This window comes from Dendronephthya gigantea, unplaced genomic scaffold, assembly GCF_004324835.1.
Source record: "Dendronephthya gigantea isolate DGI-Jeju-01 unplaced genomic scaffold, DenGig_1.0 000027F, whole genome shotgun sequence".
Classification (NCBI taxonomy): Eukaryota; Metazoa; Cnidaria; class Anthozoa; order Malacalcyonacea; family Nephtheidae; genus Dendronephthya; species Dendronephthya gigantea.
In genome coordinates this window covers 916,560-939,458 of record NW_021163037.1, presented here as the reverse complement: position 1 = coordinate 939,458, position 22,899 = coordinate 916,560, and the positions used below count along the sequence as shown (strand labels likewise).

The following is a 22,899-nucleotide window of genomic DNA, read 5'->3' as shown; positions in this document are numbered from 1 at the left end:
AGACGGTGATATTTCGCAAGTTATTCAATAAAACAAGCTTAAATATCAGGAGAAAACTCGCGTCGAAGTTGTTAACATGCAGCACTCAGTTAAAATAGCATACGATCATGATTTCAACGATGAAATTTGACCATGCAAGCGTTTTAACTTCTCCCATCCCCGTGAATGTGAATCAAATAGACACAAAATAAACTTACCTGTTCATTTTAGTAACTATTATAGACGAGCAGCTTTGGATTTGCTGTCGCATTAAACTCGAGTCACTATCTCTTGGGCAATTTCAGCCGTTGTCGATGGCGAATTTCTTGGCAATGCACGGTATTTCGTTTTGTTTGACTTTAGTGTAGCTTTAAAACTGTACCTGAAAAGAAGAGAAAGCAATGTTAGTTTTCTGCACTTTAGAATTTAATTGAATGTATCATTTGCTTTTAAATTAGATTTAAGCTAGCGTAGGTGAGCGGCTGCACATCAGAGCTCCCGTGAATTCACGTTGACTTTAGTGCGTATAATATTACCTCTTTCATTTTACCAATAAGCTCCGAGAAAAAGCTAGTCGTGCCCTCTCATCAAAGGCGAGTCATCTCGAGCCATTTCAGCCACAATTTATCGGCATTAATCTCTTGTTCACGAATTGTATCGTCAAGTTTAGCTTTAAGTCGTCAGAATGATGTCTGAAATGAATAAAAAGCAACGTTAGTGTTATAAGAACAATTTCAAATCAAACACAAGGCGAATACACTTCGATCTTTGGCATATACACGAGGTGAAGTTGGGCCACGTGGCGGAAATATCCCAAATCTCTCGCTAAAGAAAGCAGATAATCGTGAAGAAGAAGGCAAATTACCTGTACTGAGTGTGGTGTTTTACACAAACGACAGGGCGAACGAGATACTATACTTTTCTTACGGGATCATTCCTAAGAATTTCAGGCGAAATTTCAGTTGAGCATTACGCCATTAGAAGCATGTCTTGTCTTACTGCTCTGAAGACCAGTGGCCAAATGATGCCTCAAAAAGGGTTGGTAGATGACTACATAAATTAGCCTAACATTGTTATAGGCGGGGCATTATTTTGTTTTAAACAGAGAAAACAAAGAATATGTTAATTTCGCTTATTCATACCAGTAATATTCGTGTGTATTAATAAAATTCGAATCCGGCATGCCAATTTGGCGCCGTGTATTTACACAGAATATATGTTAGTGACGAAAAGGAATAGTGAAAATGAACGAATATATTGAACGAAAATTGGCTCGACAAAAAAGTGGATAAATCATTGGTGATGCCGATGGGAATTAGACATGTTTCTTTTGAAAATTTGTCCCACAAGGCTGATGAAATGCTAATTATGAATGAAAACTAAAGTCTAAAATGCAAATTTACTGCAAACTTCTTCTTGTGCAAAACAAGCGCTTTGACTTTGTTCATTCAATTTTGCATTATCTTTTGTCTTTCAGGTGTCACTTCGAATTTCTATAAGCGAAAAAATTTGATGATTACTGTAGTATTTTATACACAGTCACAGCAGCATGAGTCTGTCAAAGTTGGATTTGAATTTTTTTTATATATACTTGCGTGCGCTGTAGTTATATTCAGTAATGTCGAGTCTCTTTGGTCGAGTAATCAGTATAATTTAAATAATTTTAAATTCTTCATTCTGATTGACATCTAAGATGAAAGCTTTTGTTATTTGAAAGTCTATTCCAAAAAATCTAAACTATCAAATCTTTTGTTAGTGGTTTGTACCAATAAAAGATCGACATTTTCTAAACCAACCTAACAATTGGATATACTGGTTAGCTGAAATGCTCATTATCTTATTATTTTTATTGTACTTGGTGGTAGCTGTGAAAAAACAAGCCATGAAACATTTTTAAGCTTGGCATCTCATGATGTTTTTGAAATAAAATTTTACATTTTTAGGAAACCGGACAAGTGAATCCCAGATTCGTGCGACAAGTGCGAGGATTTGGGATTCTCGTTGTCTGAGGTCACTACCAGTGCGCAAAGTAAGATGAACAACTTTGAAATGTGAAAAGTCAAGCTGAACTAATTTATCTATTCTGTTAAAATCCAAAAAAAATATCATGTAAATATTTAGTAGCCTGCAAGCTAGCAAGCAAGTGGAATCCACCCTTGTAACGTTAACCTTCTATGAAAACAATTTATAATCATCGCCCGGAATTTATCAAATCCCCAAAAATCTTACGTCCAAAGAACGGTGTTAAATAACAAAACATTTTAACTAAATTTTTAGTTTTTTACCGAAAAATATAAATAAGGGGTGTAAAACCAGACGAACGAGGCGATTTGAATCATTTGATGTATACCCGTCGTTGAAAGGAAGTAGCCTGGAAAAAACGGAAGTGGTATTACGTATACAGTGCATCATCACACAAATTTTTGTGGTTTTCCTATGTAGCTTTACATGTACAAAATTCTAAAACGATTTTGTCGACTTATTTGTATAAAAAGCTGCCTATTTTATTGTGTTGTTATGCCAAAGTGTTTGAATCATTGATTGAATATCTGGGACATATATATAGCTATTCAAAGGTAACGTTTACCCTGTCAGTGTCGCCGGTCGCCTATATTTGATATTAGAAATATAGAAGAGAAGCAACAATTTTATAGTGGTGGCAAATATACCTTACATTTTATTTCTCTTACTCTATGTACCCTATATTGTTATAATATTTTATTAGGATTATATTTATTCTGTATCTTCTTGTGATTACTTTGGATATACCTGTTAAATTTATGCCATGTAGTTCTTATCAGTATATATGTTAAGTAAGGTATATGGTGCCAAGTTATCTGGCTAAGTGAGTTTCTCCCTTACTTGAAAGTATGAAAATTGCACAACCGAGAGATCAAAAAAATACTAGTAATTGTATAATAGATGTCAAAATTGCATGCCCTTGGAATATCTCGGTTGCACAATTCCACACTGGAGTTTCTCGGCTTCACCGTGGCCTCACCAAATTCTGTATATAATCTTTCACAGTAATAGACACAGTAATTAACTCACCTCGCAGTATGTTGTAACAAGTGGCACTGAACCACATGACTAGTAGAGGTTACTGTGCCTCATTCTACCATACAACAACATACTACTGTAAATTATTCATTGCATGACTCTTCCTATAGTAATACTAAATTAAAAGGGTATTGATCCTGAGAGTGTATGTTAAAATTTGTATATCATGGTCTCTATTTAGGAAAATGGCTGGACTTGTAACAGGCCTTGGTAACCAACTGGTCATTGGTAATTTACAAAATGGTAGGCACATAATCTCAACCATAAATTATCCAATTATTATCAAGTTATATCCAATATTATTATGCCCATGTGTTACCTTACATGCCTGTATTTATAGAATGAATTTTCAATCCATGCCTTCCATTAAAATAGGCAGTGACTGTTGTACTCTGACTTCTGTTATATAGAGTTGCAAAAATTACGTCAAATACTTGTATCCCTGTAATCTTTAACTATCTCACAAAATCTAAGTTTGCCCTATGTGCAATGCAGTTTATTTCAGATAAATTAGGTCAGATAAGTAACGTTTTTGTTGAGATTCTAGGTACAATGAAAAAATGTTGATTAGAAGGACTCTTATTTCTTTATGAGATAAAAGGACAATCACAATTATTATTGATTTATTGATATGAATTATTTTATATGATTTATTGATATGATTCCACCTAAAAAGTTTATCCAGCTACTTAAGCTATATTCATCTTTTTCATCCTACTGACATGCTATAACTGTAATGTCTTAGACAATTTTAACTGTGCTACAAATTTTCTGCAGATTATGCCAAATTACCTAGATCAAGTGGAGATGGAATGGAATCCCAGAGTTTCTCCAATCATGATAAAAGTACGTCTATTATATTGTACAGTAGCATATCCGTTGTAGTTTATTTTTCCACTGTCTGCATTTCCTGCAAATTTCACGAATTTTTTAAAAAATTGTTTTGAAAATTCCCGTCACACATGTACATTTAAAGTCACTTAATACCGAGAATACTGAGATGTAGTCTTCTCTCCAGTCACATAATTTCGAAATTACTTCATTCTGATTTTGCTGACAGAAAATGAACTTGTGTTATCAATACTCAAACGTAATTGTTACTTGCAGATATTGGAGCAGGCGATAATATTAAAATCACGGAAACTTTCAATGAGTCTACATCAGTAAAACAACACAACTTGTCATTGTCATCTTGTAAGGAACATAACGCAGCGATATTCGGGGGAAGTCCTAGCGAGGTTGATAATGGTGCGTGTGATAAAAAATTGCGACCATTGGCCTTGCAAAAAGAGAATAGAAATTCGCCTTTGAAAAGGTCGATTGAAACTAGCACTCAGTCGGTATTTGTTGCATCAGACCCGGATACGTGTCTAGGATATGGAAACGAGGTGATTTGTACCAATTCATTGTCAGTGGAAAGAAAAGCTGAGTGCTTGGACTTACAATCGCTTGTTAAAGACTTAGAAACTAAAAATCAAGGGCTTTCAGAGGAAAATAATCAACTGTTAAAGAAACTTTCCGTCCTGAGCAAGGTAGGAAAACAGTAAGTTCCTCATAAAAAAAATCAGATCAGTACCAACTACGGATTCAAATTTAGCCACTTCCCTCGTATAAACGTGTGTATTCACGAGTGTGAAATTTCTGCGCACATTCTGGGATTCCAGCAAAAATTACAAATTCGGGGAATTTCGGGGAAAAAGCAGCGTGGGTAATGAGATTATTATCATCGCAAAAGGATGTCTACGCATGTTTCCACCATGGCCCTGCATGTTAAACCTCTTGGCGACCCCTGTAGGCTGTATTGCATCGGGTGATTAAGGCTAAACGTTTAATTTTTAAGGTAAATGCCGACCTGAAAAAGTTGTTGGTTGCATCTGTTGGCGAGGACATTGGAATGAGGTAGAGTTAATATATACGTTCTGTATTTTATTTAAATTTTGATAGTTTACCATGAGATTTACAATGCCTTAACCATTTTCCAACAGATTTAATATCTATATCTCCAAGCATTCACCGTTAGAGAAAGATCGATATTATAGAATATGCCACAGCTTACATTATTCAAAGTTCATATTATACAGCGATGTATTTGTATCTGTAGTCAAATTGATATTCATCGATACCTTATGTGCAGCATGAGCAAAATTTAATTTGTATTGTCATACAGGCTAGAAGAAATGACCTCCGATAAAGCTCAATTCGATACAACACTGAAAAATCTAGAGAAAGACCTTGAAGAGACTTCCGAAGAACTGAACAAAGTTTCTATTGAGTGTGATGTATGGAGGAGTAAATTTCTGGCAAGCAGGTTTGTTCAGTAATTTCAGTGATGTTAAGAAGGAAAATTTAAATAATTAACGAAATTTAATTTACATGGCTGTTGCATGGTTCAGCTTTTGTAACTGTTTTGCAAGTCGATATTTTCGATTAGAATGATGACAAATGGACTTACAGACATCAAGACGACGCTGTTTCTGAAAAGTCGCAACTGTCAAGCAGCTCTGGAGAAATTGTTGGAAGAACAGTCTGATATCAGGCAGCATCTTCGAGCTACTAATAGGTATAGCAGTCACCAAAGAGAATTTTGATGAATGATGTGCTAAGATCTCTGCTTGTTAACACTTGTTTTACTACTTTAGACTATTGCAAGGTATTCATAAGCGAACAAACTCGGCTGCGCATCAATCGACAAAAACAAAAGCATGGCAAGAATTTCAAAAAAGCTCGATAGTCGAGTTATCCCATATCAACTTCAGTTTGGCCGAAGATATTTGCCATACGGTTAATCCCGGTCATTTTTACGCATCGGTTGACACAATTAGCTCAGCGGACGAGGAGATCATCCCGGTATCCGACCTAACACCTGCCGAACAAATGGCTTGTCAGGTATTAAAGAATGAGACAGACGAAGCAAATGGGATGGGACTTGCAATGAGCAAGATGGGGAGGCAATATATAGGAAATAGTTACGCGAGCAGATTCCTTACTAATAACTTTAGGATTACATTTGACTGTTGTGAACGTTGTACTGGCGCACTTAAAGTCGTTTAGATGTATAAATCAGTCTGCAAGCAGGCTCTATATATACCTATTCGAAAAACGCCTGTTTCGAGTTACGCGAAAACGAGGCTGGTCAGATTTTCGCTGCTGAATTTAAAGTAATTTGTTTATTTTCTTACTTTTAGAAAGTGAGAAAATAAAGTTCAGTCCCAGTCAAAATTTAAAAATATAAAAATGATTTTGAAATTTTGACAGCAGAAAACTGACTAGCCTCGTTCTCGCGTAACCCGTAACAGGCCTCTTGGAATAGGTCTATGCTTTGCCGTGATGTGATGGAAAACAGCGTTGTACCCATGGCCGGCACATAATCCAAAGCAATCGAATATTGTGGCATTTTACTTGTGTTCAACATAGCTTCAAATATCAGTTATATTTACATCATGGACATTGGATTTGGCTATACTGGTGAGGTGTTGAATATTTGGTCTAATCAATTTTGCCGGAAATACCCACAAATTATTGTAACTCGCGTTTTAATAGAGACGTTAATTAAAAATCGAACTCCGAGTTTGGTCGACAGATGTCCCCATTGTGTAGTTATTATAGTTGTTCGCAGACTTTTCTACCTTAAACTCTATCCGCGCTGGAAATATAACGCCTCTGCGATTGTTAATGTTCAGTGTGACTTTGTGATTAGTTTTATATGAAACTAAACGCCAGATATTATGCATTCTAGTTAAGAAAACGGTTTTATACATCAAAGTAACATATACCATTATGATACAAAAAGTATTTGCAATGATTATATGTACACCGCCATACCAAAGATCTTTAGTAACTAGGTATAAGATCTTCAGTGGTGAAATTTACATGTAATTATGGAATATTTGACATCATTCGCTTCTAAGCAATTCCACCAATACCACAATGTTAGAATATCTCAAAAGGTGATGGACTGCATTAAACGCACTTTACTCTCTATTATACTTTTCAACCACTTTTCGTTAAATCTGCTCTTTCCAGGCCTAATGATGATATACAGAAATAGAAAATATTTTGGAAATAAATTGCGGATAGATCGTGCAAAAAATTCAAAGAGCACATGTCAGGGTGATGGCCGGTAAAAAGGTTGGTTTCATCAAGACTGATGTCTTTGGCACTGCTGAGATTGACAACTGCATTGCTGTTCTCCATTTATAAACTCATCAGATTAACAGCTTTCAAACCAAAGGCCAAATGCTATTATCTTTTCCAATTAGGTCAAACTAATTATTAATTACCTGTGGACAAGTTGATGGCCTTCGAATACATAGTATACCTCAATTGGATAGTTCTAAAAAACATTTTGGATGGGCATTTTAGTGATAGGTTGACGGTCAACGACCCGTGTAAGTAACTGCAAAAATTAACTGGCTATGATCGGGGCCAAGGAAGCAAAAGCGCGCGGGTGTGCTAACCTCGTTCCGAAGATAAAAACCCTGGAAATGAGGTTGCGGGTGTGGTTGGGGCAGTTTGGGGAGGTTTTTAAGCAAGGAAGATTCACTCTTTTGTCGCGTCCTTCCCAAGCACCCCTGCGCGCTCAGCAATCACGCTTTCCTTTGGCAACGTATCTCCATATATTAGCTGAATGCAACCTTTATAAACCTTTGTTTTTCAGGAAAGCGCCTGATTACGAGGCTGGCTTGCCGGGAGAAGTTTGCGCTTTGTGATTCTTCGCTGGACTGAACAGCCTTGATGTGGCAATTTAAAACATGGCATTTAGGAGGAATGGTTGATGAAATAGTCAAATTTTCCTGTTTACCCCCAAATGTTATACTAATATTCCACCATAATTAAAAAACCTGTCCATGTGAACCCAGAACCTTTGTCCCATGACAAGAGTTCTGCCTCAGGTTGGAAAGTAATTATCCTAGTTAGCTTACCACAGTCATTGAGCACAAGCATAGTTATGTAAATTGTTTGGCCTAAACCTATGTTGGTACCTTTGGCCTGACTTTGTTCACATCCAGTGTGAAGTATGTTGATGCTGTTGCACGAGGTATTGGTTTTCTTCTTGTTGGTATACTCCACTTCACTTCATATCTATAACGTTTACTATAAGGAAAATCTTCTTCTTTGAGAAAGTCTATACAATGGAGCCAACTTGTATCCCTCTTCCAAGTCTGTATAGTATAAAAATTAAAAAATATGACCAATGCGTACGAGCCAGGGTGAGTGTGCATTTACAAAATCTGTGTGACAACTAAATTAAGTAAATGTTTTGTGATAATTGCCTTTGCTGGTTGAGAGAGGCCTGGTGAATATATGTACAACTGCAACTAAATTGTTCCATTTTTCCCAGTTCTCGATTGATAAATTGCACAAAATATGTCCAACTATGAACATGTAAGTGCTCAGCTCAGCTCAGGTCTGGCCTCATGTAGATCAGTCAATATATAATTAACACAAACAGATCTTCATGCTAAACAGAATATATATATCTTTCTGTATTTGCTATATATGACATTTATAATGTTGTAATATGGGTATATATGTTAACATGAAATGTGATGCATATGTTTAATATTTTTACAATTCCAGCATTGAAATGAATTATTCAAAAAAGGTGTTGGTATGTACATTCCATTATAATTTGGTATGTATATTTTGCCATATGTATATTTTGGTAACTCCACATCTACATGGTACAGTATAGTGAGTATACTGATCAAGGGTTATCACTGCCCCATGCAGTTGGCTATTGACACCTGCATCTGTATATGGTGATCATCCCACTGATCTCAAAATATGGAGTATATGTGTCAATGCTCACATTCACGTACATACATGTGAAACATATTGTTAATCATTATTTAACACAATAGGTGTGGATTGCTTTGTACTAAGAAATACACACAAACCTCTATAAATTTTTCAATTTTATTCAGTCCACCATCCACAGTGAAATCACCTATATTCATCCAGGCTATGTTAGGTATTTCTGCAAAAGTTTTACTATCTATTTTCCCAAGTTTATCCAAATATTCGTCTTTTCCCTCTTTGGCAACACGTATATCATCCTCGTTGTATCTGAGATCCCCATTCGGCTCGTTATTTTGCAAACCCGATTCCTCAGCTAATCGTCTGCAGGCATTCTCAATGGCTGCATCCACTATGCGATGAGCTTCATCGGCGTATTCAGCCATTTTTTTGGCGTTCAAAAATTGACAGTTGATCCAAAAGTAAGAATGTGAAAATACAGTACGAACGAACTATGTTTATCCCGTCAAATTATCCATTTTACCACTTTTTCTCTTTCATGTATTTCAAGTTTTCTGTGATTCAGTATATATAAGATTGTTGATTATAAGCGTGTTGTCATGGTAGCGACACAATATTTATTTGCACTGATCTATGTACAAAATAACAAAATGGAATGTCACAATCTGTGATCGTCTACAGGACGATCTCTCTCCTGTCTTAAATACCATCTATTTACAGTACATGTTGTTTCTTGAAATTTTACGGATAATTTTGGTCGCATTGCGTGCTTAAGCATACTATTCTGAATATCGGACCGATCAAGGAAAACATTCGTTTGATGAGTGGAAAGTCAAGTTGTGTTAAAAGCACTTATAACAACTTAATCGTTTGCATTCAGTGAAAAGGAGAAAATCTCAAGACTTGGATTTCAATCTATTTATTTTTATTTCTATGTACAGATCTAGTAGGATTATTCCTTCTAGCTCGTGTATAAATACTGATGTCTCTGATTAGTTTTTCACCCTGACGTAAAATAAGTTTAGCATTTTCAAGTTTAAATTCACGCATCAGGATCTCTGGTTGGGTTGCGATTTCATTAAGTCTTCCATTAACGAAGTGCAGCCTGCACATTAATTTATCCAGTGACTTCAGCAAAATTTTCGTTTTACTGATAGCTAAGGCGGCGGCGGTGTTTTCTAGCACCAAGTGAGCCAAAAACTTGAATTTCAAGACTTGTTCCAAGAAAATCCCAAGACGTTTCTCCGTACATTTTGTAAGCCGACGATAAGCGGAAGTATCCAGACCGAAAGACGCAGATTCATCACCATTCTTTAAAAGCTTGACTTTTTTCGCTAGCCTTCGAAAGTTTGCCAGTTTTTTACCACTGCGTTCGAGAAAATTTTCAAGTGCAATTTTACTGTATTTGTTAAATCGCACACTGCCATAGTCAAAAGCAAGTTCAACGTCCTCGAGTTCTTTACGACTTTGGTCACACAAGTCCCAATTGTGGCCGTTCCATGGTGTTAAACATTCCCAGCAGAAGTCGTTACCACAATGACATATCATATGCTGACAGCCCCGACTTTTCTCAATCGGATGTGAGCAAAAAGGACAACGTTTCACTTGCACTGAAGATATACGGCCTGGGAGAAGATAAGTTTTCTTCAAATTTTGATGATCGTCACATTTCTTTCGATACGACTCAGCCTCTTCGCAGCTTGCAGGCCAGTGGGCATCTTTTTGGCAGCCGAAGCACCATATTTCGCCACATTTACAAAGAACTGGCAATGCTGTCGATGATTCGGCTTTTGTTGAAGCATCGACATGTGCTATATGTGTGCAGTTAGCTGCGGGGCAATGGCGAAGCTGCTGGTTCATATCTATAGCCACTTGGCGTTTCAGTTGCGTGTATCGTCGGTAAACGTCCGAGTTGGTTCGCGCCCACAAATGCGGCTCTTCTACAACGGTTTTACACTTGTAGTGAGGGCAAGTGATGCAAGATTGACCCATCCTGATCATGTTATTGTCCAACAGTCGTTGCAAAAGTGATGTGAACATCGAAGTAAGGAAGTGAAATCTGAAAAAAGTTAAAAATTATTTAGACCCAACAATAACCAGCATAGTTAATTGAATTTTGCAGGTAACATATAAGACGCGGGCACACTGACATTCCTTATTAAAATACAACAGAACGTTCTCTGCTGGACACACAGTCAGAGATGAGCGCAGAACACTTTATGGAAATCCTAGTGTTCCCTGCTCGATTCTTGAAATGAAATCTGCAGACAAAATTGCACCGCAGTCGTAGAGTATTCCATCATGCTATGTTTTACTAGCACAGTAAAAAGAATCATAATTATTTTACCTACCTATTTCTAGTTGAGAATCCTCTTCCACAAAACATATCCCACAACAGCGTTGATAAGGTTTATCAATGCTGACACGATGAAATGGCGCGAGATTTTCCTTTGCCCCAGAATTCTCCGTTGAATAGCGAGCGGCATCTCTAATTCCGCAGATTTCAGGTTTCCGTTCACAAACATTGTGAATGAAATCAATCGTTGGTTTCGCAAGACTTAAGGCGGCATTTTTAGTGCAAATATCTTTAGGTGTAGACACAACTTCAGAAATGATTGTCTCCACTGTACGATCGACAATCGCCTTTACTGTCAGTGGTCCGACAAGTCCCAAGCAAGTCAGATCAGATGCAAGAGTTTGGAGCAAGTTACGTGGCGTTACATCTTCACTCAGGAATGCCATTGAAACATCGGCTTCAACAAAGTCGCTTGTTGACGCCAGTAAATCAGCTACTTCGAACAGCAAGCAGAAATCGTCTATACTCTCAGAAGCATTACCGTGCAAGTTATCGCCAAAGTTAGCTGTAACGACGAACGTTCGCGGACAGATATCGCCTTCGATGTAATTGTTACCAAATTGCTGCAGCAAACTTTTCGGGGCAATGTCTCTAACCAATACATTAAGCTTCACCTTTCTATCCTTAATGATTGGTTCAACCTGGGTCATTGGTTTGTCAGTTTTAAAGTTGTTGTCAATATGTTCATTTGTGAAGGCATTTGATTCTTTTTCAACAAAAATTGCATCACCTTTGCCATAGAGGGTTGGGCTTGAAGGTACTACTTTGTTGTTATTGACGGTCTGGCAAGCAGTTCTCGGGTTTTTGTTTTCAAACATATCCTCAATATAGGCACCAAGCGGGAAAGTGTATGCTCTGTCAGAGTAGATTGCACCTTCTTCGTCGGTGACCTTTTTTAGAAATGAGATAAGATTATGTTATAAGTTATTATTGATGTGTTCAGGCGCCTTTTCACTCAGCGGAAAACAGATCAGAGAGAACAACAAGTCAGAGAGAACCAGCACTCTGAGTTTCTCCTTAGCATTTCCCCCTTCGCCATTGCAATGATTGCATTTAAGAATTATTTTTATATATTTCAGGCAATCTTATCTCCATGCATGGCGTCCTTAGGAACGCTGGGAATGAAGTTAAGGTTTAAAGTTCGTACAGTTTTCCACTTCGACTGTACAACAGCGGTTTGCGCGTTTGGAAGGTAAAGAAAGGCTAGCGTTATAAGCGTACAGCTTCGAAACGAAAAAATTCAGGCATGCACAATGGATTAGCCAATCAACAAAATAATTGTTTTAAAATAATCGTACATTTTTAGAATGCCTAAATTTTAATGTAGCTATACCAGCAGGGCGCCTATAAGATATCTTATAGACGCCCTGATACCAGTGAGCTATACCTTTTACCGCGGTGAAGTCAACACTTATGCATTCTGATTGGGTTACTGAAAATGTAAACAGACTTGCCGATTGGCCTACAACAAAATTCCTCCTTGTTGAGCCAATCACATTGCGAACAAATTCGCCTTGTGGAAAAGGTGTTTTAGTGTTATGCACGTGTGTCAAAATGTCGACCATGTTTATAATATATGTAGCGACGTCGACGAGATATACCTTAGATTTGGTGTCTGTTTGTGGTCTTAAGTAAAAGGTATTTACTTAGCTCTTCTAATATAGCTCATAGAATCTATCAAACGCTATAATTCTAACCGCAGTAAATGTTTTGACATGATTTTCGGTTGCAAAACAATTGTACTTTTTCAACAAGGCCCGCCATCGCTATCCGTGAAAGAGTAACCTCAAAAGTAAATTCTACAACTTTGCCTAGTGATGTTATTTTAAATAGCATATAAATGGAATTCCTTTTTAATTTGTGGCAATTACTGTGAAATCCCAGTAACACTTATCAATGCCAAAAAAGCTCAGTTTACACAAGCTTCCAACATTTCAAATTATGCTTCTCACAAAAGAAATCATCCTAGCAGGATTGCAATGTTTATTTTAGCATTTTATAATGAGGGTTAAGATTCCTCAACTTAATTGGAGTAAATTGTGACCATGCAATGCTAGCAAATTGTTAGTTTAAATAAAAACAGAACAAAATTAAGAGGGACTCCAAAAAGAGTTGAATTGTTTACAAAAATTAGCAAAAATAAGTTGAAGCACCTAATCGAAACTTCCTCCTTAAATCTGATTGAGCTGTGAATTCAAGTTATGACATTGTCAATCATGGTTGCAACATCAGCCCTGGTCAGACAATTGTCCTTACAATGGCATGTGCAAAGTGTTACAGTGTTAAAAATGCAAAGGGACCTCTTAAGGCTAAAAGTACTCTCTAAGACCAGTACGTTCACCTTGGAGCTACTATGAGGTGGAGGCTGCAAATCTATACATTTTTGTTGTTTTACTAATAAGGTAATATTCACTTGTAACTGTTGGTATTTACTTTGGTTTACTTGATCCAAAAATCTTATTTTCATTTGCCAATATTTCAATGGAACTTGAATAACATAAGAAAAAACTGAAGCCATATATTAGTATATTGGAATTGCAATTTTTTTCTATTTATACTTGTACTTAAGCAGTGCAATTAATTCCAGTAGAACATTTGCTTGAACAATGAATATGGTGGGCTTATACCTATTGAATTTTACAAAAGTCTGTGATATGATGTTGTTTGCAGACAAAGCAGGCTTCTGATTGGTTAGTACACCAGTTGGGCAATCAAAAAATGCTGCGTGTCACAACAGACTTTTCATAAAGGTCTATATAATTGACAGCAAACTTCACTTTCAACTACAAATATGTTAGACTTTAAGGTGCAAGGCACATGCCTGGATTGGTTAGTTTCCTTTTAATGGTGGGCAAAAAATGATCAAAGCAGCAGTGTGGAGTTTTTCACTCATTGTATTTATACACATTGGATGCATGCACCAAGAATTGATTTGTATTTAAAATTATTGTGAGCAACACAACAGGTATGTATGCATTCATGAAATTATTACTAACCTTGTCTTGAATATTATTTGTTAACATTGCATCGTCTATATCCACATCTGGACGCATATACGATTTATTTCTTCTTCCTTTGCACTTTTTACTGGACTTTTTACCATTTAGATCATTAATATAAAAATACTTCCTTTTCCTTCCACCAAGCTGCCTGTTTGTTGGCCAACTTTGCTTTGGGAATGGTGACAAAAATTCATAGCACAACTCTACATCGTCCGTGATAGGCGTTTTTGATTTCAAATCTCCAACAAATGCAAATTTCTTGCGTGGCTTTCTCTGAGGCTTTCCCGAATTCAGGCAATGGCTGCTCGAAGTAACTCCGATGCAGTCGGGGTGTCCACGATCGATGTTGCTGCCTGCATGACGCTCTACCACAGTCACTCGAGCCTTGCGTAGTGTAGCGGTGTCTTCGGTTTTCACTTTCTTGCACGGTTTCCTTGAACACTGTTTTGTTGTCGTTTGTTCAGCCTGCGATATTTCCTCCCAGTAGAGGCGTTCTACATCTTGTTTTACGATATCAGGCAGCAGCCATCGTTTGCGTTTATTCATAGAGTAAATGATAGATGAATCATTCAATACTGAGGGCAATCCGCCATCGTCGATGGCAAGTTTATCGACACTGTTTTTATCAAACGATAGCCGCGCTATTGGATCGTTCAATTTTACCTCCTTTACGATAGCATACTCCTGAACAGTTGAAAAACAAGAACCGCGAGAGTAATAGTATCTTAAAGAAGGATAATTGCGGCGAAGTGTTTGTCCTGTACGAATTCCGAACTTTGCCTTCTGTTTCGGTTTCCACTCCATTACTCTGGATGATCAACACCAGCTCAGGAGCGAAACCATGAAATGACATTTTGTTAGCTCGCTTTTATATGTGCTGCATGTTATTTATTGCAACACAAATAGCAACATTGACGTAATGCTAAATTTATATTTGGAAAGTTGCTATGTGGGGGCGTGAGCATGTTGCACCAACATTGATTACACCACAGTTGCGCAGGTACTGATCTCGCTAACTAAAATTGGCGTTGCAGCGGAACACCAATTTTTTGTGCAAGATAACCAAACTTGATTAACTTCCTTGACCTCGCTGTTGTATGGATTTCGCTGTTGTATGGATTTTCGCAATGATCAAAACGCAAGGTTTCCTTAATTAAAATCCAGCCTTCCATGATCTAACACTGCAACATAAAAAATAAAAAGAAATTGTTTACAACAACACTTACAAAATATCAGATTTAAACTTCAATCGTTCACTCCATGTATGAAGGTGTTATCTACTTCTAGCTTATCCTCCGTATAAAGCTCAATGGGCATGGCCTTGGTAGTGGTACAACCGCCTGCCGAAATTGTAGTCTTTTGGTTAGGATTTAGGACTTAGGAGATCGAAAGATAATATCGATTACATGCACGCTTATTCGCTTGAAGAAAGCCTTTAGGTCGATATGTCGAAAAGGCTACAGTATCTATTTTGTAGGTTGTTGCTATATCACATTTGCGGATGCGATGTTATGAAAATGTTCCTGAGGTAAGACAGTCTCAACAGTCTCTTACATGAAGTATTCAGCGTGCCTAATTTCGTCGATTATGGGGAATGGCGCGAAAATCGAGATGAAACAGAAGCAGGCTGATGATTTCCGATTTCGCCGAAATCATGTCGTTTATAATGATCTGAATTTACTAAATTTCATATGTTTCTTTTGACATGGATAAAGAACAGGTAACATTACTATTAAGTTTTTCATGCTGCCTGGCTGTGGTTTTAAACCTCGAGGGTCCATGTGTAGAAGTAGAATGACTTCAAAGTTCAAATCGACAGAATGAGATAATCAATGAGCTGTCTCATTATGTATTGTTTTTGATAATTGTTTATTAATAAAGTTTTAACCGAAGGAAGGGATTTATTTTAAAGTTGTAAAAGTGTGCATAAATGCTATGAATTATATATAATGTAGCTGAATCACATATTAAACTGTAAGAGTAATAAGTATTCGAGATTTACGTATTTTGTGCCTCACAAAACGAGTTTGACACAGACCTCGTCTGAGAATTAAACAAGAAAGTAAAGTGGTGGTGTGTTAACAAAGTGCTACCATTGTTACTCTGTTGGCACTAAGAAGAATTCAGTAAAGGTGAAGCCTGATCTGGATTATCATGAAAAGCTGTATTAGAGTATTTGTGAATAAGAATTAATCATCTACCTGTATTTTTTATCAGTTTTATGCCAACTCTAATTTTTTAGGCGGCAGCAGGCTCCCAGGTAAAGCCCCCAATTATTCTCCTGCCGCAGAAATATTGACATGAATGGCAATATATTACCTGTTCACTGAAAAAATTCTTACCGACAAATTAGTGATTAAAATTTAGTGTTAAAAATTTTAATATGTTTACAAAGTATGAATTTGATACCTTGTTTATCATGCTTTATCGTTTGTTAATACTCCCCACCTTAAAATCACTAAAGAAGTCTTGTATGCCATGGTCAGACCCTCCTTATTTTTTTCACAAAATGCATCTTGAAACAAGATGCAAGTACAAGTACATGCAGGTACAAGTCTTTTTATCAATCATACAATAGTTTAATTAAACAATTATGATTCTGTGATGCATGTAGGTTGTGGCTTTTCTTTGCTAGGAAATTTTAAAAAAGTTAGAACAACTAAGAGTGGAGCAGCTTAAGGCACTGAGAGAACTAAAAGTAAGTCATAATAAGAATATAAACAATGTAAATGTGATGTTTTTGTGTGGAAGGTTTTGGTATACTCATCCCTGGCATGGTAGTTTGTGTATATAGTTAGGCGGTTAGTTGGTTATTGTTAAATTAGGTGGTTAAATATTTTAGAAAGTTGAAAAGGCAAAAAAGAAACAGCGCCGTCGCACCACCCATGGCTACCCTAGACTTGCTAAAAGTGGAAGCAGTGAACGCAATATAATTACTGATGTTACAACCCCAGCTCAGTGCGAGGATGGTTTCATGGGCACAACTTCAAAAAGTTGCAGCAGGATTGGTGGACCCCGAATAAAGACACCAAATACATTGTCAATGCAAGGTGTGGCTCACGGGAAAAGAGTAGACGTTCAAATTTCTAAGCCGCACATGAGCGAACCAGTAAGAAAAAACAAGAATGCAAGTTTCGATGCTAATGAATTAGTTTCCAAACCTGTGCTGTCTCTTGATGTGACACCAAAAACCAGTTTACTTTCACCTCACGTTGCTGAACTAAGAAATCCAGGCAGATTAACTAAATCTCTTAAGATTTCAAGAAAGTGTCGCAGTCCCCTAACATTTCCTGTCCCTACCAATTCTCGAAAGATGTCTGTTTCTGAGAAACAAGGGTACATTGGAAATATTCGGAAAATGAAAAGCGTTTCAGGAACTTCGTTAGAAAAGGATTCTGAGCCTCGTAAGACCTTTTCCAGAACTGAAGATGGTGAGAATGAGACGAACCCTCACCTTCAAAACAACCATGAGAGAGATAACAGAGGGAGACAAAAATCTTCCATGCCTGAATTCACATCTTCAAACGATGATGAGAAGAAGGAACTGTTATTTGTCTCTAAGAACCAAAGGCCTTGTAGAAAGATTATGAAAGTAGAAAGCGTTTCAGGAAATGCGTTAGAAAAAGATTCTGAGCCTCAGATCTTTGCCGGGACTGAAGATGCAAACCCTCGAAACTACGATGGTAAAGTAAACAATGGAAAAGAAAAACCTTCCATGCTTGAATTCACGTCTTCAAAAGGAAATCAGAAGACGAAAATTTTCTCGTCCTGCTCAGCTGTTTCCCCGTATAATAAGCGATCCGACGAATTTTCTCAAAATATTTTTAGTCAAAGTTATTTCGAAGATAATCTTGTTAAGGAACAAAGAGCCGCGGAAGAAAAAGCTAATGAAAACGACTTAACAGGACGATGTGGAAATCTACCGAATACCTCCAACAGAAACATTGGGAAATGGTTGAGTTGTAAAAAGATGACTGTAAAAGGAAAAACAGAAAGTGTTGAAACAAATAATTCTGTATTTTTACAACATGAAAATAGCGCCGTTGCTCACAAGTCTTGTATATCAGTGGATACATTGCAGGACGGTGTCGTGCAAAAGAGAAGTGGTGACAATCTACTTTCGCAAGGAGAAATAGGAAAAAATACTCCGATGGTTGCCTCGAATGGTGATGAAATGCCCAGAGGCTCGGAACGAAATATGTCAGCCAACTGCTTTTCATTGATAAATTGCGAAGCACAAAATGGTCATGTATCAACCATTGTAAACACAGTTGTGTCGGACATGTCGAATGGTGCATCTGGCATGCCTGCTGCCCTATCGTCAGAAGTGTTGCCAAATATAAAGCAAAACGAAACTGTCAACAATGAAACACGTGAAGACAATGAAACTTTGAAGCGACAAAAGAATACAACTCCTCTTGTGATGAAAGGTAACATCGCTGAGGGACACAAAAAGATTTCGGAACATGAAGATGCATGTTTACACCCAGAGCAACAAATGAAGCTGCAACCTGAGACTATTGAAGACATTTTAAAAGATTTTCCCCAAATTGCTAAAATGTTGGCAAATGAATTGAAAGTAAACGATACAAACTCAATGTTAAAGAGAGAATACGAGAATGTAAATAATGAAGCAAAAAGGGAGAATAATATTACCAAACAGGATGTAGAGAACCTCCAATCATCTCGGGATACAGCCAAAGAATGCCTCTCAGATGACTTAACGTCTATACCTCATCAGCAAAACGAAATCAATGAGATTCATTCATTTAATCCCAACGTGCCTGGGATTTGCTTACAGGTAGGTACATTAAAAACCTGTTTCGAATAATCCAGTTTATATGTTTGGGCGACAAAAATGTGGATGACAATGTTTCCTTGTGTGAAATTCCCCCTTGTTTCGAAGTCGTGTATGTACTCGTAACTTTTAACTTTATTGGTACAGTTGAGATTACTATGTGTATTATAAAGAAATTAATACTCAGGTATTTCTTTCTGATATTTCTGGAAAAAACCCCCAATGTTCTACCTATGCCAAATTCCAACTTTGAAAATCAGGGCCGAAGTCGGGACATTGTATAATTAGTCTTACTGTATTCTACCTGACATAGATTTTTCTAGGAAAAATAATTATGTAAAAGCTTCAAAATCTTGTAAGATATAATTTCATTGTTATTGTGAGTCTATGACAGTAAAGTTTCATTTAGAATGGCACTTCCACCTTTTTTCCAGCATTCTTTAAGTTCATCTGAAGGTTCAAACGAAGTTCGGGCAATCAAATTTCTAAAGCACCAATTTGGTGAAACTCGGTTGGACATGATTGCTGTATGTTTACCACGGCTGCTAGTGTTGTGGAGAGCTGTTGATCAGTGCAAATGGATTGCCATGCATAGGTGGTTACTCGGAGAGGTACAGCTTCATGTTTCGCGAGTATTAAAACTGAGAACAAAAAACAAAATTTTAGTTTCAAATATAATTTAAAAAATGCTCAAAAGCTTCTTTGTTCAGGATGAAGAAATTATTTCCCTGGAGGTGGTTTCAGTAGGATCTTGTATTGCTCTAATAATCGGTGGGAACTTGCATAAGGCCCTAGGAAGGTAGGAATAGATATCTATAGTTATCTAAAATTGTTACATAAAATGTCTGAAAAAACATACGCGGATAAAATTTCCGAATTAATTCAAATTTCGACCTCTTATTGTATATTTTAAATCTAATGCATATAACTCCAAGCTGTTTATGAAATAAGAAAGGTATTATTGCAGAAAGCTATAAATAGCAATACATTAAGTAATACATTAGGGAGGGATTTTTTAAATTGAAAAAATGTTTGCTTATTTCATTTTTAATTTTTTACACACATGCATAACCATGCATCGTTTGATGGAAGATCACCACATATGTATCTAGTCATTGACCTGACTAGTTTTTACAATATGGCTAATATATTTTTTGCTTTATGGTATATTTGTATTTATATATAGAGTATATGTTGTTCATGATAAGGGTGACTGTAAATTTGACATCTTCGAAGAAATATCTTTCTCAGACCTTGGGTAGGTGAAGGTGTGAACAATTTCAAATTGTACCAGTAAGTAGAAGTAAAAAATGCAAAGTTAAAATTTAGGAAAATTATCGTGCTGCTTTTCAAAACTATAAAATTCACTTATTGAGAACCCATGAACGGTTCCTATTCATAAATTTTTGGTATAGCTACCTGGGCCTGGCGCTTCTGTTGTGCTCGGTTTGAAATTGCATATTCTGTTATATAGAGAGATTGCATATGCGTACAAGGGCATGTGTTTACTTCCTAACAAAGAATCGACTGAAAATGTTGGTATTATTATGGCTGGTGCTTTTGGAGGGAAAATCGTCTTGACAAAGTGGACAATAGATCTAATATGCTTGTGAGTAGTCATTCACCCGAGGGCAAGATTAAATTTGATTCGAAGTGGTAGTCAGTCTAAATGTTATTTTAGTCTCTTAACTTTAACATGGATACATTTAAACCGTAAATCTCACGGCGAGCTGTAATTGTTTGCAGCTGTCTTGAAGATTGTAAAGACTTACCAGACATTTTTGGGGACGAGATATCTTCCCTTTGTCTTGTTCAAGGAAGCAAGTGTCTGCTCCTTGGCATTGTGCATTCAGATGTTTACTTATGGTGAGGTTTAGACCAGGTTTAGTTTACACTTACTGATTACTAGAGCACGTGGCGAGTGCAATACACAAAAATGTCCGTTTAACCCCTATATATACCTGAGTCATGACCTGAATGTATTGGAAATTATGATAGAGAATTAAACAAAGGGTGTATATTTGCCATATTTTTAATTGGACTTGCATTCATTTGAAATGAAGCGAATCCTGTCATTGATCTGCATATTTCAATATCTGCATGTCCGGACGCGTGCAACCTGCGTAAACGTTATACTGTGAACGTCTTATTTACAACGACAGGAACTACAAAAGTTGCGAACTGCTGCATCGGATGACTCTTCAACTAACTATTCCTGTATGCCTGAGTGCTGAAACAGAGATGGTGAGAAAAATAGATCTTCATAAATATATTTTAGAAGAATCTTCATAAATATATATTTTAAGATGAACGTATATTGGCTTTCTCAGTATGGGACTTACTGTGAAGCCTTACTGCAAGCTAAAGAGTTCTTGACAGTTTTGTATTATTTGCATTTAGGGATTGATATTTCTATCGCTTTTACACAAGGTCAGTTCTTATATACACTTTCAAATAAGACATCTAACTTGTTTCGTACTATAAGATAGTGGCAAAATTGCTGAAACATTTGTTAATAAAATAAATAAGAGGCAATATATATGGGATGAGAGCGCATGAATAACCATGCACTTAGTCTTTGGAACTATTTTCGTTAAACCACGCACCTTGCCCGCAATATCTATGGCTGCAATCCTATTATTGAAAAATCAGAAACCATACTTCCCTTCATCGACAGAAAGGATGAAGTGGACGGCTTAATTTCCTTTTTAAAAAGAGGCACTCCAATCTTTATTAACTATAACGTCGCTGTGCAATAATTCTCTGCCAACTGCGTAAAACTATTGCAAAATTTGTAGGAGGAAAATAAAGTGCATTTGGTTGCGATTAATCCTCAAACCTCACTCGAAGCACATCTGAAAGTAATGAGCATAGCTCATGTGGAGGACAATAAGACGTGAGCAATCTATCGCTATGCCAAAATTATAGACAACTGCACGAGTTATGCGAATTTACAGTGTATATTTTATTGTGTCAAATTTATATTTATTTCGACATTTCAATTGTGTATAGAAATAAACTCCTATTTTGCTCGAAAAACGGTGCCTATGTCATGAGCAGCTTTCAGCATGGGAGGATTTCGTTCTGGCATATTGCCACAAACGAAAAGATTGTTCTCGACCAAAAGATTGGTAAGGAAGCCCCTGTTTTTGGTTATATCTGTAGGCTCGGTCTATTGTTTGCCTACATGGCTACAATAATAATACACTGATTAAGTATAAATTTGGTTTGTGTTGTTTTAGGGGAGATTTATTACATTTCGCTTCATCCCGATGATAGTGTGATTGCTTTTGGAACAACAGGCGGTTGCGTGTATTTAAATGTTTTGTGAAAGTCCAGGCTACAGGTATATATATATTACATTACTGCTTTTATAATATAATTCATTGTTAACACTTTTCACAATATATCTATACAGTATTTATTTAATAGACGAGCTATTCTTGCCTAAAACAAAAGGTTGACAGTGCAATTGGCCATAATCCATTATGTTTATAAATTTCCCATTTTATAATTTGAAGGGGTTTTGCACTACTTCCAGTGTAAAAATATTAAAAAAACTTACTATGACTATGTTTTATATTATATGCAATCTTCGTGGATGAGAAGTAAAGTTTTTATGGGAGAAATGTGAATATATATTTACATACAGTGAATATATATTTTGTTTTCAATAAAAAAAATCATATTGTCGTATTTGACGTGTAAGTAAATAGAGCACAAATTAAGGTACAATATGAAGTGTTGGTGGTTTTTATCATAACAAAAAGGGGGGAGTTCGTTTTAGACCAATCAGCAAGTCTGTTTACATTTTCATTAACCCATGCAATCAGAATGCATAAATTTTTATTAAAAGTACAATAAATATAATTTTACATGGCATTCTGATTGGCTTTGCCTCAAAAATGTAAACAATATGGCGATTAGTTCAAAACGAAATTCCT

At 36.6% G+C, this 22,899-nt stretch overlaps 3 protein-coding genes and 1 pseudogene across 5 annotated transcripts; 2 read left to right on the top strand and 2 right to left on the bottom strand.

The window, feature by feature from the left end:
• The first annotated feature begins 2,401 nt into the window (after positions 1-2,401).
• Positions 2,402-6,433, top strand: LOC114523366 (golgin-45-like). The gene is made up of 8 exons (XM_028544265.1): positions 2,402-2,555; positions 3,221-3,282; positions 3,817-3,885; positions 4,147-4,571; positions 4,880-4,938; positions 5,207-5,347; positions 5,471-5,599; positions 5,679-6,433. Exons 2-8 carry the CDS (start codon positions 3,225-3,227, stop codon positions 6,088-6,090), a joined length of 1,293 nt encoding a protein of 430 aa, XP_028400066.1. The 5' UTR covers positions 2,402-2,555; positions 3,221-3,224; the 3' UTR covers positions 6,091-6,433.
• Positions 6,434-6,954: 521 nt separating this feature from the next.
• Positions 6,955-9,293, bottom strand: LOC114523368 (A-kinase anchor protein 14-like). Its single transcript, XM_028544267.1, has 4 exons — positions 8,940-9,293; positions 8,022-8,201; positions 7,320-7,372; positions 6,955-7,064 (listed from the first exon to the last, which is right to left on the bottom strand). The coding sequence occupies exons 1-4, from the start codon at positions 9,222-9,224 to the stop codon at positions 6,980-6,982; spliced, it is 603 nt and encodes a 200-aa protein (XP_028400068.1). The 5' UTR covers positions 9,225-9,293; the 3' UTR covers positions 6,955-6,979.
• A 103-nt stretch (positions 9,294-9,396) lies between these two features.
• Positions 9,397-15,067, bottom strand: LOC114523371 (annotated as a pseudogene).
• Positions 14,094-22,785, top strand: LOC114523365. Of its 3 annotated transcripts, none has more exons than XM_028544263.1 (14): positions 14,094-14,120; positions 15,635-16,705; positions 16,793-16,855; positions 17,000-18,958; positions 19,390-19,566; positions 19,666-19,754; positions 20,142-20,213; positions 20,430-20,564; positions 20,702-20,821; positions 21,118-21,199; positions 21,356-21,385; positions 21,754-21,851; positions 21,968-22,086; positions 22,198-22,785. In XM_028544263.1, the coding sequence occupies exons 2-14, from the start codon at positions 16,541-16,543 to the stop codon at positions 22,284-22,286; spliced, it is 3,198 nt and encodes a 1,065-aa protein (XP_028400064.1). In that variant the 5' UTR covers positions 14,094-14,120; positions 15,635-16,540; the 3' UTR covers positions 22,287-22,785. The 3 variants fall into 3 exon arrangements, with proteins under 3 accessions (XP_028400064.1, XP_028400063.1, XP_028400065.1); XM_028544262.1 differs by lacking the exon at positions 14,094-14,120 and having other exon boundaries at positions 15,219-16,705; positions 22,198-22,301; positions 22,388-22,785; XM_028544264.1 differs by lacking the exon at positions 14,094-14,120 and having other exon boundaries at positions 15,219-15,877.
• The last annotated feature ends 114 nt before the right edge of the window (positions 22,786-22,899 follow it).